General features: G+C 37.4%; 1 protein-coding gene across 7 annotated transcripts in view; it reads right to left on the bottom strand.

The window, feature by feature from the left end:
* The window catches only part of LOC118230344 (adhesion G protein-coupled receptor F5-like), a 42,571-nt gene extending 26,827 nt beyond the window's left edge, over positions 1-15,744 (bottom strand). For 2 of the 7 annotated variants that reach the window (XM_035423258.1, XM_035423255.1), the window contains exons 1-26: positions 13,945-14,459; positions 13,542-13,648; positions 12,625-12,679; positions 11,579-11,614; positions 11,014-11,163; positions 10,683-10,736; positions 10,295-10,330; positions 10,138-10,173; positions 9,824-9,853; positions 9,438-9,587; positions 9,107-9,160; positions 8,720-8,755; positions 8,563-8,598; positions 8,365-8,394; positions 8,011-8,046; positions 7,854-7,889; positions 7,221-7,265; positions 6,813-6,854; positions 6,278-6,387; positions 5,454-5,515; positions 4,709-4,848; positions 3,811-4,005; positions 2,726-2,920; positions 1,802-1,954; positions 1,118-1,299; positions 239-412 (exon numbers count right to left, since the gene is read on the bottom strand). In XM_035423258.1, coding sequence (XP_035279149.1) covers positions 239-412; positions 1,118-1,299; positions 1,802-1,954; positions 2,726-2,920; positions 3,811-4,005; positions 4,709-4,848; positions 5,454-5,515; positions 6,278-6,387; positions 6,813-6,854; positions 7,221-7,265; positions 7,854-7,889; positions 8,011-8,046; positions 8,365-8,394; positions 8,563-8,598; positions 8,720-8,755; positions 9,107-9,160; positions 9,438-9,587; positions 9,824-9,853; positions 10,138-10,173; positions 10,295-10,330; positions 10,683-10,736; positions 11,014-11,163; positions 11,579-11,614; positions 12,625-12,679; positions 13,542-13,646 — 2,178 coding nt within the window. In that variant the 5' untranslated portion in view covers positions 13,647-13,648; positions 13,945-14,459. Of the gene's footprint in view, positions 1-238; positions 413-1,117; positions 1,300-1,801; positions 1,955-2,725; positions 2,921-3,810; positions 4,006-4,708; positions 4,849-5,453; positions 5,516-6,277; positions 6,388-6,812; positions 6,855-7,220; positions 7,266-7,853; positions 7,890-8,010; positions 8,047-8,364; positions 8,395-8,562; positions 8,599-8,719; positions 8,756-9,106; positions 9,161-9,437; positions 9,588-9,823; positions 9,854-10,137; positions 10,174-10,294; positions 10,331-10,682; positions 10,737-11,013; positions 11,164-11,578; positions 11,615-12,624; positions 12,680-13,541; positions 13,649-13,944; positions 14,460-14,781 lie in introns of those variants that run through there. The other 5 variants (XM_035423257.1, XM_035423261.1, XM_035423260.1 and 2 more) reach the window with 5 other exon arrangements.
* Positions 15,745-16,417: the final 673 nt, after the last annotated feature.

The following is a 16,417-nucleotide window of genomic DNA, read 5'->3' as shown; positions in this document are numbered from 1 at the left end:
GTATGAAGTTATGATATGAAGATCAAAAATAAAATTAAAAGAAACAATTTTACCAAATAATATTAAAATCTGGATGTTAATATTAAAAAGTGTGGATGTTAAAATTGGGTATAGAAATAGAAAAGGAAATAAGAATACTGAAAAAAGGTATGTATGAGGCAATGCTATGCTACAGGATTTAGTGATATAGTGTGCATAAACATATCAGTTAGGAAAATTAATAGTCAATATTTCATACCTGAATCACACTTTCGTTGAAACGAGTTCCATTTTTATTTATAGCTACTATAATATTCTGCAGTATGTCCACATCAGTTAAAATATTTGCAGTAGAAATGACTACATCATCGATCAACTTCATGTTGACCTGATAGAGTTCCTGTACAAACCCTGGAATGTCTTTATCCAAAACCTGCACATTAGAACAACAACAAAAAAAAAAAGATGGAAAAATTAAATATCAAATTTGTGGCCCCACTGATATTAAGGGTCATGTGAGCCACATCTTTCAAAAAGAAGCACGGGCATTTTACAAGGGTTAAGGACATTCAGGATGTTCAGCCCTTAGAGTGAAGCCACACCTCCTCAAACTAAATCGCTGGGCCTCGGTCTCACCTCCCACAATCAGTTGCTTGTGGGCTTAATAAAATTTGAAATTGGGGGGGGGGGGGGGGGGGGGGGGGGTCCGATTTACACATCGTATCTGTAATCTGATTGGTTATCGGTCCCGGCCGTCGCCGTCTTGTCTGGCGTCGCCAGCTATTCCAGCTTGCTTCGTGGACTCAAAAAGAATCGGCTCTCACTGAAATTGATTAGAGGCAACGTCATCGCCTGAGAAATTCACTTCTTGTCGAAGGATATGTGGCTTTGCCCTTCTTAGACCAGAGGTTTGTGAAGTTTGCTCGATTTAGCTGCAAGCTTTCGATTAACATTCAAACAGTTTGCTGTGTTGGTGTTGAACCCATTTTCTTTTCTGTTCTCTTCATTGGTAAATTTTTTTCTTTTTTTGGTAAAATACTGTTCAGAAATTAGGGAGTATCCAAATGTACGAACACAGTGTAATAAATAGCAATTTCTGTAATTAGAGCTGGCCGTATTATAAGGAACGGGATATTACCTGTGATTTTAATTGTAGCTCCTTAATTGCTGGTGAGAGGCAGGTGTTGTTCACAAACGTCCACTTGCTACTCTTGCACTGTGCCGCCCTGCTGCCTTCTGTTTCGTTAACGCAGCCTACAACAGCGATGTCATTTTCTGTTCCAGGGCCGTACACACTGTCGTTACAAGTAAATATCACACCTGGAGGAAATGATGAAAAAATATCAGTTTTACATGACTTTTACGTGAGGTCTCTCCACAGTTGTACTGGAACTGCTTAATGCATTCTATTGCTTGAGCGCATGGCTCATATGACATATGGACAGGCTGGTATTTTCATACGTCAAAAATGAGCTTGTATGCTCTTGAGTTAATCCCGCATTTAAATGAAAATCAGTAATTAACAAGTGAGAGGGATTAGGTTGATATCACAACCTACTCCCAGTGTATCACAACTCATTGCAATTACATTGCAGGCATTTACCAGGCACTCTTATCCAGAGCGACTTATTCAGCTTTTTACATACATAGCATTTACAGTGCATCCATTTATACAGCTGGATGCATACTGGGGTGATGCAGGTTAAGTACCTTGCTCAAGGGAACAAAGGCAGTGTCCCACCTGGAAATCAAACCTGTGACCTTTAGGTTATGAGACCAGACAGTGGAAATTAGTAAAATGGTCAAACCCATCAACACTGACCGTTTTTGATGAAGTGCACAGTAGCTTCCTTTGTGAGCTCTTTCTTTTCAAATGTCATTTTGCAAATGAATGTTTTGATTTCCCCTTCATTTTGGCACGTCACGTCGATCGTAGTGCAATTGTCTTTACAGGAAATAATATCATTACAGGATGCTGCAGGGGAAAAAACATGTTAAAAACATCAAAATAGATGTAGCTGTCATATTTACAAAACCTTTCTGGTATGAATACATTTCTATCCAGAGTGACTTCATTTTGATTCTGAATGTGCACTTGCAAGCCTCCAAATGTGGGTTTATTTCATAGGGTTTTATTCCTCTCTTGGATGACTGCTAGTGGTCTACAACTTTAATTAAGCTTTGTTCTGCAATGGTGCAGAAGGATCTCTGTATCGATCTCTAACACATGTCGATATCACAATATCCATCTATTCTTATGAGTTGCTGACTGCAGTACAACTGAAAGAATAGCCCACTAACTTCAGCGTAGCATATCACTAGCCAGATTGCTTTTAAGTTTAAATTAATAAGTGCTGTCTTTAATTTGAGACAGAACTTGCCAAAATAGTATGTTTCTATGCTGAAGTGAAACATTATGTTCCTATCAATCTCATCTTTGTTATTGGCTGCTGAATATCAAGCTCATCAGTTAGAATTTGAATGTTGCCATGGCCACAGAATATTTTCTTTTCTGAATGTACCTCTACCTCAAAACTCTGAAAGAACATTGATAGTAATCCCATACACGTGTTGATGGTAGATTGCCTAATATGCAGAGAATTATGACACTAAAAAGTGTGAATGACTCAAAAAGAGTATGACTGATCCTAATTAAACGCATACGCGGAGGAACAACAAACACAATATAAGCAGGCCCTGGAAGCTCAACTACCTGTACATTAGAAAAAACAACATGGGAATTTACTCAGTTGTTGACTATTTTCGATCCACTGTAGGCTGAAGTTGGGTGCCCTTCCACAGCACTTCAATTCGACCTTTTGATTGCAGCGGCTGTAGCTGACTTGATTCTCCACAATCACTGCGGGTGTAGGCTGCACTGCAATGTACTTCTTTCGGATAAACTGCACAACGCCAATTTGCACAGAGCATTCATATGTTCCTGTGGAAATAAAGAAGAGGTATACAATCGTTTTTTTTTTTTTTTCAAAGAAACTTAAAAGACATGTTTGATGTGTTTTCCACCTAAAGTTATGGTTGAATGAAAAGAAGGTAAATTGTGTACTTCTGACAAGCACAGGAAAGGAAATGTGGCGGAGTGTGGCGCAGTGGGTAAGGAACTGCGCTTGTAACCGAAAGGTCGTAGGTTCGAATCCCGGGTAAGGACACTGCTGTTGTACCCTTGAGCAAGGTACTTAACCTGCATTGCTTCAGTATATATCCAGCTGTATAAATGGATACAATGTAAAGTGCTAAGTAAAAGTTGTGTAAGTCGCTCTGGATAAGAGCGTCTACTAAATGCCTATAATGTAATGTAATGTAATGAAATGGCTTTCTCTAGTGGTGAAGTATGGGTACTGCGGATCATGACTCCTGGATTGTACAGTATAAGGCTTACTGTTTTCGGTTTTTACTGGGTTTTTGTTTTTAGAGAGAATGTTCACTCCTTGGAAACCCACCCAACTGACCTGTTGACTGATGATAGGAAGCCATGCAGTGTACAGCATTATTTTAAAAATATTTTTTGGGGGCTTTTTAGCTTTATTGGACAGGACAGTGTAGAGAGACAGGAAGAACAGGGAAGAGAGAGTGACGTGCGCCAATGGTCACGTGGTCGGATTCGCACCGCCGACGTGGCGGCTCCTAATCAGAGACTGTAAAAAATATGCTCCTAATGAGCATGTGGACAGTGCTCTACAGGCTACGCCACGAGACACGCCGTTACAGCATTAGTTTAAAAAGCACTGTTGAAAATCACTTTGGTTAAGTAAGAATGTTGTGGAATAATAACAGTAAGTAAAGCTCAGGGGGATGGATATCTGAATTACTTACCGCTGTCAGATATAAGAATGCTCTTTACAATCAGATTTGATGTCATCTCGTTGATCGCATATTTTGAAGCACTTGTAATATTCATTCCATTCAACTTCCAGGTTACCTTATTTCCCTCTTTGTCCACAGTTGGATTACAATTCAAAGACATGTTATCTCCATAAAAGACCATATTCAGATTCTCAAATGTATTTTCTAAAGAGAAAAGACATTGGCCCACAAATAAGCACTTGCTGATTTCACATAAATACAATGAGCTCCATAATGTTTCGGACAAAGACATTTTTTTCTTGATTTGGCTCTGTGCTCCACAATTCCAGATTTGTAATCAAACCTTTCATACGTGGTTAAAGTGCACATTCTGAGCTTTTATTTAAGGGTATTTCACCATAACATTTTTATGAAAAGTTCCACCATTTCAATGTTTGGGACAAATGGCATCACAGGTGTTTTGTTTAGTCACATGAGTTCAATTGCTTCCTTTATCGGGGTATAAGAGAGCTTTCAGTATGTATTGTAGTTCTGATTGTAGCCTTTTGATTGCCATTGGAGTCTTATTGACATTTGTCAACATGAGGAATAATTTCTTATTTACTATTAAATATTCTTAATATTTTATTTAATTTGTTCCATGTTTTCTTGTTGAACCACTTTTGTTTTGATAAGTGCTATATAAATAGAGATTTATTATTATTATTATTATTATTATTATTATTATTATTAAGTGATCCAGATTAGGGCCAAGAAAGGGTCAAGAGGGGGAATTAAACCTATAACCATCTGTATATGATTTGTAATACAGACATACTGTTATGTGAAATGAATGCTGTCCACTATCAAGAAGACAGCACAGCAAAAACCTGATGATGAATGATGAAAATAGTGTTTGTGAGCTTACCTATGAGAGCTGCTGTGAAGGATGTGTTGTCAACATTGTAGCTCTGAAGTGTACTTACAACTTCTTCGTTTGCCTTCTGAATTTCAGAGGAATTGACTTTGTTTGTTCCAATTATATACGTCGTAATCACACTGCCACTCCTGTTTGTAAGAAGAAAAATTGAACACAGTGTGACATTTGAGGGGATGAAAATTACACCAAGAATGTTATGCACACCTTTACAGGAATTAAATGTACCGCATTGTATTGATATTAAAACTCTAAAGGCCGAAAGTATTAGGTTTTAGTTTTTTTTTTAAACTAGGTAGAGAAGAATTCAGTTAACATATGGACATTTGTCGAATAACAAACCAAAGTACAAACATATTTTCAGTTTCTACCAATAATTACACAAAAAGATGAATTTTAGTCAAAAAATAATATTAGACACAACTTTCCTTGAAATAGCCTCTTTTGGCTATAATTACATTTAAATTAATCATTGGACGTATAAATTGATTTGTATCGATTAAATTACAATTACAAAAAAAACTTGTAATTATATTTTCATGTTTTTTATATTCAGACACTTAAATTGCTAATCGTGAAGTTTTGGAACAACAAAGAAGGGAGCCACTTTGCACAATCCCAAGGCTCTGTTCATTTTCAATGTGTATGGAAGCTGAAGGGGCACCATTCGACCATTCGTTTTGTCTAGGACACCAGATAGGCTAGGGCCACCATTGTAAAGTTCCCATTTACTTACGAAAAGCGAATGTCTGATACTCCGATGTATCCTTTAACCGTCATCCTGAAGATTTCATCAATCTGTACAAAATAGTAATGTTGATAATGATAACCGTAAAAACTGATTCTCAAAATACGTCATGATTTACACACAGGAGGAGTGTATGGGCAATCAATTGTGTTAAAACAAAGGCTTTTTATAATGCAAATGTATAAACAGCCAAAGAAAAGATTACAACTCATCATCAGGAAATTGGCCAGATTTAACAATAGGTAGCTAGCTAACTGTACTGCTAGCTAGCTAGTCATCAGTCGCTAAAATGTACAGCTAGCTGCCCAGCAACAAACATGAATATATGCAATGCCTGCTCAGGGGCTAGTACCCAACTGAATTATCCACAAGACCATTGTGCTAGCCAACCACCTGTACATTTCAGCGATCGGTAACTAGCTAGCAAGGTAGCTAGCGGTATAACTAACTAGCTCGCCGATCACTGAATTATTTAATGTTATAGTCAGCTAGCTAGTATAAAACATGAGCTCATAACACTCAATAATATTTTCACTTGTGAATCACTTTTTTCACTTGTAATTTCACAATAGAATTTGTTCCAAGTTCACATTATGGTATTATTTTTCAGAAAGAAAAGCTTCCTAAAATTTCATAAAGTGATGCAAAATGGTGCGAGTTCAGCTCCAGGGGTGACATCCCGAACGATGTAAGGCAGAACATTTTTGACCTTACATCGTTCACAGAAAATAAAAGCTTAAATAAGAATTGGGCTTCTGATATAACTTGAGTGACACCCAAATGACAATACATTTTAAAAAGCAAATACTCACAGCATTTTTGACGATCTTTTCCAATTGAATATATTCTTGAGAGGAAGTGTCATTCAAACGAGGATTGTAAGTCTGGCCAATAATCTTAAATGACATATGCAGGTCAAATTCTGCAAAATAAACATAAAGATACTAAAAAACTGGGCCAGAATGTTGAGCAGTGTACTGAGCAGTGAGATTCAACAGGTCTCTCTCCCTGGAACAGGTGACTGAACATGCTGACCATGCTGCTTTAGAGATAAAGTACACAAGTTAATGTCTACTACTATAAGGGACTTCATTAAATTAGGCAACAACAAAAAAAATCCTGTTTTCTAATGATCAACGTGAACTAAGGCCACGTTTGGTAACTATGAAAAGTGTAATGTGGTTTTATGAGCAATAAACTGCATTTGCCACTACATAGACTTTGTAACTCGGTGATAAACCTCTTGGTTTGTGAACACAAGTCAATCAAAGTCGCTCTAAATGAGTATTAAGCACACTTACCATTTACTACTAATAATCAGCATACTGTTTGACTGCCAGTACTTACTTGCTTTCGCTGTTGTTGTGGGCATCCCAACGCTGGTAGGAGCTTTTTAACAAAGATGACAGATTATTCCATTATCAAGCCAATGCACCAATCAGTCAATCAATAAAACAGATAAAGTACACAAGTTAATGTCTACTACTATAAGGGACTTCATTAAATTAGGCAACAACAAAAAAAATCCTGTTCTCTAATGATCAATGCGAACTAAGGCCACGTTTGGTAACTATGAAAAGTGTAATGTGGTTTTATGAGCAATAAACTGCATTTGCCACTACATAGACTTTGTAACTCTGTGATAAACCTCTTGGTTTGTGAACACAAGTCAATCAAAGTCACTCTAAATGAGTATTAAGCACACTTAACATTTACTACTAATAATCAGCATACTGTTTGACTGCCAGTACTTACTTGCTTTTTTCGCTGTTGTTGTGGGCATCCCAACGTTGACAGGAGCTTTTTAACAAAGATGACAGATTATTCCATTATCAAGCCAACGCACCAATCAGTCAATCAATCAAACAGATCTTTATTGTCACTAAGCGGAAATTTCCTCACAGTTATCCTTCAAATCAGTTAAAAAAAACCACTGAATCATGCATTTGCATATATCCACACGCCCCAAATTACAAACCCAGCTATGAAAATTCCAACTATGATGCAAATGTACTTGTACGGCTTTGCACGGAGCCAAAATGTGAATCCACCCTGGAAACAGCTGCTTTTGCACAAGCGAGGGGGGGTTTAAGATCCTCAGTATACCCCCGTATGTTCTGTTGTGACCTGAGAAGTAGCTATTGCAGGACCACACATGAAATACCCCACAGACTGATCAATTACTACAAGATATTAATGGGAGTTGCCAGCAATAAAGACGAAATCTATAACTTTGCATAAAACCCCTCCCTTTTTTTTTTGGAAATACTGCAGCCAGTCAAGCTAATGGCAAAAAATATTACGTGGTGAAAACTTCACATTTACTAAAAATAATTAGCATAAAATCATCAGCAATAAGCAGCATACTGTGTGAATGATGATACTAACCAGGTATTTTGGTCGGTGGTTTGGTGGAAGTGGTATCTGTAGAAAGAGAGAATATTTAGAAAAGGACAGTGACGTGTGGTGAAAACTTCACATTTACTAAAAATGATTAGCATATAATCAGCAATAAGCAGCATACTGTGTGAATGATGATACTAACCAGGTGTTTTGGTCGGTGGTTTGGTGGAAGTGGTATCTGTAGAAAGAGAGAATATTCAGACAAGGACAGTGAAGTGAACGGCCGATGTGAATTTAGCAAAAAGACCTTCAAACCAGTATCTTGCTCTCCTAATTTTAGATAACTGTTTCATACTCAGCTCTTGTATAGAGTGTGTATGACGTATTATTGAAATCTGGTAACCAGAAGACTTTTCTGAATGAAAGGATCTTTCAAAGATAGACATTTAAACATTCAGTTTGATAATTGTATGTGCAAAGCTAAACCAACACATAACTGGAAACAAGTGGTAGCGAGTAAAGCATTTGTGTCAGATTATAATGAACCAGTACATACCCGTTGATACATTGTAAGAAGGAGTTGTACCTGCAGATGGAGGAAACATTTAGACGAGGAGTGAAGTGAACCACTAATGTGAATTTATTGGAAAAAGCCATTCAAATTGGTATCTTGCTCCCCTAATTATAAATAACTCCTTAAATAGCATAAAATCATCAGCAATAAGCAGCATACTGTGTGAATGATGATACTAACCAGGTGTATTGGTCGGTGGTTTGGTGGAAGTGGTATCTGTAGAAAGAGAGAATATTTAGAAAAGGACAGTGACGTGTGGTGCAAACTTCACATTTACTATGAATAATTAGTATAAAATCAGCAATAAGCAGCATACTGTGTGAATGACAATACTTACCAAGTGTTGTGGTCGGTGGTATGGTGGGCGTGGTACCTGTAGAAAGAGAGAATATTTAGACAAAGACAGTGACGTGAACCGTTGATGTGAATTATGGCCCTTCAAATTGGTATCTTGCTCCCCTAATTACAAATAACTCCTTCATACTCAGTTCTTGCTTTGAGAGTGTGGTGGATAGATGAGTGGAACTTGTGGTACAAATGAAGATGGAGTATCAAAATTTGGTCATCAGAAGACATTTCTGAATGACAAGATCTTTAAAAGATACTCATCTAAAAATGCAGTCTTGTTATTGTACATGCCGAAGAAAACCAACGCATAACTGAGAACAAGCAGTTGTGACTGAAGAATTTGTGAAGTCTGAAATTATAATGGACCAGTACGTACTTGCTGGACAAAATGGTCCTTTGGATGGAATCGTGCATTCAGATATGTTGCACACTGAGAAACAACAGGAGAGAAAAATGAGATCATTATACCTCATATTTTTTGTGTGCTATTATTTGACTCTATTCTTCACGGCTGTAAATTAACAGACCACACATACATTCTTCAGTATATTTATTCCTTGTTGTGTATTGGAAGTGACCACACCCAGAAATGTGTAAGAAAATACACGAAAAATGAACAATGTATTATTTTTAATCTCAAGACAAACTGAAGAAATTTGCTTGCAGTGACTGAATTAAAATTGAAGTTGATCGCAGAATGTGCTTACCTGTAGTAAGATTTACATGTGTTATGTTAATCCTTGTGTTGACTTGAAAAGGAAAACTGACTTTTTGTAAAAGGCACTGCAGTTCATTTAACACTGCAGGATCAGAAACGTTGACTTCGATTTCTATGATGTACTCAGATGGGAGTTGTGCTGTGGAAAGAGAAACAGAAAGAGCAGTCTTCAGCAAGGTAATCTTACCAGTAGGCAGAATGTTACCAATAGTTCATACAGAGTTCTGCCCTTTTCTGAATGAAAAAATCTTCAGACAATACACCCCTAAAAATGGAACTTGAATATTGTACGTGAAGAGAAAAGCTAATACACAACTGGCTACAAGTAGTTGTGAGTGAAGAATCGGTCTCAGATTATAGTGAACCACTACATACTTGTTGATACAGTGAATGAAGAAGTTGTACCTGAAGAAAGAGCAAATATTTAGACTACCACAGTGAAGTGAACCACTGATGTGAATTCTGGAAAAAGCCTTTCTAATTTTTTTCAGGCTATTTATTTAGTGATTTACAGCAATAAAGATCATTTCTATAACTTTGCGTAAAACCCCTCTTCTTGTTTTTGGAACTATTGCTGTCAGTCAAGCTAATGGAAAAAGAGTATTATGTGGTGCAAACTTCACATTTACTATGAATAATTAGTATAAAATCAGCAATAAGCAGCATACTGTGTGAATGACAATACTTACCAAGTGTTGTGGTCGGTGGTTTGGTGGAAGTGGTATCTGTAGAAAGAGAGAATATTTAGAAAAGGACAGTGACGTGTGGTGCAAACTTCACATTTACTATGAATAATTTGCATAAAATCAGCAATAAGCAGCATACTGTGTGAATGACAATACTTACCAAGTGTTGTGGTCGGTGGTATGGTGGGCGTGGTACCTGTAGAAAGAGAGAATATTTAGACAAAGACAGTGGCGTGAACCATTGATGTGAATTATGGCCCTTCAAATTTGTATCTTGCTCCCCTAATTATAAATAACTCCTTCATACTCAGTTCTTGCTTTGAGAGTGTGGTGGACTGAGGAGTGGAACTTGTGGTACAAATGAAGATGTATTATTGAAAATCTGGTCATCGGAACACTTTTCTGCATGACAGGATCCTTCCAGGATAAACATTTGAACATTCAATTTGATAATTGTATGTGCGAAGCTAAACCTACACATAACTGGAAACAAGCAGTTGTGACTGAAGAATTTGTGAAGTCTGAAATTATAATGGACCAGTACGTACTTGCTGGACAAAATGGTCCTTTGGATGGAATCGTGCATTCAGATATGTTGCACACTGAGAAACAACAGGAGAGAAAAATGAGATCATTATACCTCATATTTTTTGTGTGCTATTATTTGACTCTATTCTTCACGGCTGTAAATAAACAGACCACACATACATTCTTCAGTATATTTATTCCTTGTTGTGTATTGGAAGTGACCACACCCAGAAATGTGTAAGAAAATACACGAAAAATGAACAACGTACTATTTTTCATCTCAAGACAAACTGAAGAAATTTGCTTGCAGTGACTGAATTAAAATTGAAGTTGATCGCAGAATGTGCTTACCTGTAGTAAGATTTACATGTGTTATGTTAATCCTTGTGTTGACTTGAAAAGGAAAACTGACTTTTTGTAAAAGGCACTGCAGTTCATTTAACACTGCAGGATCAGAAACGTTGACTTCGATTTCTATGATGTACTCAGATGGGAGTTGTGCTGTGGAAAGAGAAACAGAAAGAGCAGTCTTCAGCAAGACAGAACAATTGAATTATTTAATCTGTGGGCCTGGAGCTCATTGCAGAGAGAGAGAGAGAGAGAGAGAGAGAGAGAATTTAGACTAGGAAAGTAAAGTGAATCACTGATGTGAATTATGGCCCTTCAGATTGGTATCTTGCTCTCCTAATTATAAATAACTCGTTCATACTCAGTTCTTGCTTTGAGAGTGTGGTGGACTGAGGAGTGGAACTTGTGGTACAAATGAAGATGTATTATTGAAAATTTGGTCATCGGAACACTTTTCTGCATGACAGGATCCTTCCAGGACAAACATTTTCACAAACTTCACATTTACTATGAATAATTTGCATAAAATCAGCAATAAGCAGCATACTGTGTGAATGACAATACTTACCAAGTGTTGTGTTCGGTGGTATGGTGGGCGTGGTACCTGTAGAAAGAGAGAATATTTAGACAAAGACAGTGACGAGAACCGCTGATGTGAATTGTGAATGTGGAAAGAGAAACAGAAAGAGCAGTCTTCAGCAAGGCAATGTTACCAGTAGACAGAACAATTGAATTATTTATGGGGTGACATAGCTTAGGAGGTAAGACCGATTGTCTGGCAGTCGGAGGGTTGCCGGTTCAAACCCCGCCCTGGGCATGTCGAAGTGTCCTTGAGCAAGACACCTAACCCCTAACTGCTCTGGCGAATGAGAGGCATCAATTGTAAAGCGCTTTGGATAAAAGCACTATATAAATGCAGTCCATTTACCATTTACCATTTAATCTGTGGGCCTGGAGCTCATTGCAATGTACTGCCTTAATAGAATGAGCCATTCAGAAGCCTCACATACTTGAATTTGAGAGAGAGAATTTAGACTAGGAAAGTAAAGTGAATCACTGATGTGAATTATGGAAAAAGACCCTTCAAATCAGGATGTTGCTCCCCTAATTATAAATAACGAGCTTCATAATCAGTTCTTGGACTGAGAATGTAGTCATTTGAATAATGGAACTTAGCTGTGGTACAAAAGAAGATGTATTATTTAAATTTGGTTGTCAGAAGACTTTTCCGAAAGACAAGATCTTTAACAGATGTACAGCTAAAAATGCAGTATTGTTATTATGTCACCAAAACACCGCTGTTCTCCTAGCTCTTTGTTCCGACTCCCCTATGTTACATCACATTTGATTTCCGGATGTACAGATGTAATCCTAAGTTTATACATATATATATATATTTTTTTTTAACTTTAAAATCCCATTGCTACCTCATTTCCCACATGTTAAATCACTGGGTATGCCAACATAAAAGTTGCTCTTTAAAAGAATGGGAATCAGTGGTTTGGATTAATGTCTGGTTTTTAACTAAAATGATCATGTTAAAGCTGAAAATGTGGCCTCTTTTGTTTCAAGCCAGGGATGCACTATTGCTTTATGAGAATCACTTTAACTAACCATTTCCTTTCTCCTGGAATTGGACCAGTACCAAAGAAGCAGTTGGGAAAGCTACCTGCAACATGAAAAGAAAATATTAAATAAAAGGTATGCAATAAAGCCATTGCCATTTGGGGTTTTACACTGTACAATATTGTTTTAATAGCTGGCAGACATTTCAAACATTAAAATAAGAAGTAGAACATTTAAATTTATTTGTACGAAACTGACATCTGAAGACAAGGCACATCAACCTAGCACAAGGGGTCAAAATTATTGTACGATACTGAGCCTTTTGACCCATTTAAAGCGCTTGTAAGTTTGATTCATTATTATTGCTGAGAGATGCAATGCTACGCAATTATAAGACATGCAGTGCTACGCAATTACTTAATTTAACAAATGACATCACACTGGCTGGGATGCAAGAGCTAAGACTGGGTAGCGTTCAGACTAAACAGCTCTCTCAAAAGTAGGAATACATTTTCATATAGTTGGGCCTGCATAGAACTACAGGCCTGAACGTGGGCCAAAAATACCTATATAGGTGCACATTCACAATTGGGTGTGGCGGTTCAGCCGAGATAAATGGCCAGGACACTGTTTCGGAGGCTGTGGACCAGACATGCCTAGGCCAGCGCTCTAGTATCCATTTTATTAAAGTGTAACCTTTGACCACCTTTTGACCCTGAGATGTTGAGCTTACTGCATACTGTAACTTTGAGCTGAAGAGCAACATGTAAAAAAATTTTATAGTGTTAAAAGGTGATTTTTTGAAATATGCAGAGTATATATTCTGTGTATGTCTTTTAATGCATGATACTTAAACTGATCTGCGTATCATATCTTGAATAGTGTAATACCTTTAAAAAAACAAGGTTCTACCTTGAAAAAGCTCTTTTAGTGAGTTTTTAGTGAACTCTTGAACAAATCCTTACCGGAAATGAGTTGTCAGCGGTATTTAAGAGCCCTTCAGCTTCTGTTCCCAAAATATTCCCAATCACCAGCAGGACAGTGAGGCTCAGTACTGTTAATATTGCCATACCTACATTGGTAAAAAAGAGAATTTATTTATTTGTCATTCAGGTCCTGCCACAACAACTCAGTTGGTTTCAAGTCAGGATTTTGACTACTGTTGGTCACTCCAAGATGACCGGGCAAGATAAATGACTGGGCATTCTCCTTAAGAATTTTCACGACACCATGTATAGCCTTTAAAATTTCTCCTCTGCATTATGTACATTTATGGAGGCCAGAAGGAATGAGATACCTTGGGACAGACATCAAACCTCCTATATCTATAAATATTGGACATAAATGGTCCACCCTCCTTAAGGTTACCTGTGAAGATATTAAAAGATGGACCGTCCGAGCAGAAGTCCTAAAAATGGAAGTTTTGTCCAGAGTCTCCTTCTTTATCTCCGCAAATCCCCCTTAGCGTTTCTCCTCATTATTGGTTTAACCGTGTTCTCTTTAACCCTCAGGATGACCGCAAACCTAGAACAAGTCGTAAGAAATTGTCCATACCCAGATGCAGAGGTGGTTCAGATTTCCCTAAAATATTTCTGTATCATTTTGCTATAATTGTGCAAGGCCCCCCTCATTCTTGGGGGTTACAAAAACACATTTGAAGAGGGCAGCCGAAAATGCCTGGAAGTCATGCTAAGAATCACGCAGGGTTCTGAAAGTGCTTTGTAAGAGTTCTGGTTGTAATGCCACATCACTCCCTTCTGGTCCCATTTGCCACAATTTGCCATAAGGACCCCAGTGGGCAGTACCAGGATGCTTATTTCTACCGTTTTTTTTGTGGCAAATAATATTATTTCAGAAAGGTTGAAATAACGGCATTGATTTAAATGTTTAATTCTATAGACATTATTAAACAAATATATATATATATATATATATATATATATATATATATCCCAAGAAAAAGTGTACAACTTGAAAAGTAAACCATGAAAAAACTACATTTCAAAAATACAGTCCTATTGTAAGCAATGGAGAGAAAAAAACATGTAAAGAAAACAGGCCACGTAAAGAATTTCTGACAATGTTTACACATAAAAGAAGAGGTATTTCTGTCAGTTCGCTCAGACGACCACTCCCCAAATGAGGGTCCTGTTTAGGGTTTAGTAAAAAAAAGCTGAAAGAACTTATTAAACCACTAAATCTTACCGCGAATCTGCCGATCCTCCCTTCTGAAGGACTCATTTTTCAGTGAACAGTCAATGCCGACATTTGAAACAAGCATCTAGGGCAGACTAGTGGAGGACACGCCTACATTGTGAACTATGGGAAACATGTGAACATAAACCTTCCCGTAACACAGTGGGAGGAACGTCTGGCAAGACAGGTTTATTTTTTAGATTTTATTTAATTATTAAATAAACTCTATATGCTTTACTATTCGTGATCCAGAATATGATGAAGACAAAGGTAAACAAACAAACATAGATGCATAAAATGGAAAAGCTTATTCATCCTATGATCATATATGATGATAATTTCAGCGTGTTGACTATAATTTGTTTCTTTTATTAATTTTACTTATAGAAGTCTGTACTCTTCCTTAACCCTTTGAGAGCAGGTTTTTTGGAATGTTTTTTTAAATTTTTTTTATTTTAAGTCAGTGTCCTAGATCTCCAATGCTTTCAATTGCATCAGCTCTATAATGTTCAATTAAGAACATTCTGATCACATATTTGTGATCTTACATCTTAAAGGGTTAATCAAATCTAGAATATGGGGAATGACGGCATTGAAAGCAAGGGTTCTATTATGTTTTGTTCCTGATGTTAACAATACTTGACAGTATCATTCCCGGTGACTTTCAACATTATCATGTTAAATGTTAAATCTCTTACAGTAGGTGTTGTGCCACATGTGAGTCATGTGTTGGTATTTGGCAGTTTTCCTCAGTGCCATTGTCATTCAAATGATCTTCTTGTGACTGGCTATGAAAGTGTCAAAATGGGTATGTGAAAACCTGCCTTGTCTCTAGGCTAACAAACATAGCTGAAAGAAGTAAACAATGTGGCTGTATCTAGAACTTGGGGATGGCGCCAAATACAAATACCATATTTAGCAACGCTCAAATAATGCGTTTTTCCTCCCCCGAATTTGGCCAATCAGCACCAGTTGTCTAGAGTGCTCTAGACACGAACTCACACACACACTCACACGCATGCACGCACACACACAAGCACACTCCTTCTGAGAGATGGTGAGTGAGAGTTTCACTGGATTAGCTAGAGTGACGCCATCAGGTTTTGGGATCAAGGAGTAACATGGTGGTTTTCACACTTTCTCGGTTTTATGTGCTATTTGCACAAGAGGCATTGAAGAAACACGATGAGTAAAGTATTAAATATGTCCATTCTTTATTTTTGGAGAAATATGCGTTTTAAATTTATCGTCCTATTTTCAACCGGTTGAGAATGTTGCGTCACACGTACAGTCTCGACTTGGTGCGTCACATGTACAGTAACTACTCCCCTTTCCACGCCCCGTAAAGAAATCTGGCTGGAAACACCGTCCTGCTACAAGTGTGCTGTGAAGTTTAGGCAGCAAACAAAAAGCCTGAATCATTTTGACGTAATTTACATAGAAACTATACATTCAGATCGCCTAGTTTCACTCACTGTGGCCAAGCGGAATTGATAACGTTTCAGAAATTTTAAAAGGTTTAATTCAATCTTCTACTGGGAGTTTTGCTGTTTATTGAGGGTGTGACAGAAAATTGTGGTGCCGCTGACTATAATCGAATGTTTTTAACATTTACCGTTCGATTGAGCAAGTACCATTCAAAGTA

The sequence above is a fragment of the Anguilla anguilla genome, chromosome 6, assembly GCF_013347855.1.
Source record: "Anguilla anguilla isolate fAngAng1 chromosome 6, fAngAng1.pri, whole genome shotgun sequence".
In the NCBI taxonomy this organism is placed as follows: Eukaryota; Metazoa; Chordata; class Actinopteri; order Anguilliformes; family Anguillidae; genus Anguilla; species Anguilla anguilla.
This window is presented reverse-complemented; position numbering and strand designations above follow the sequence as displayed.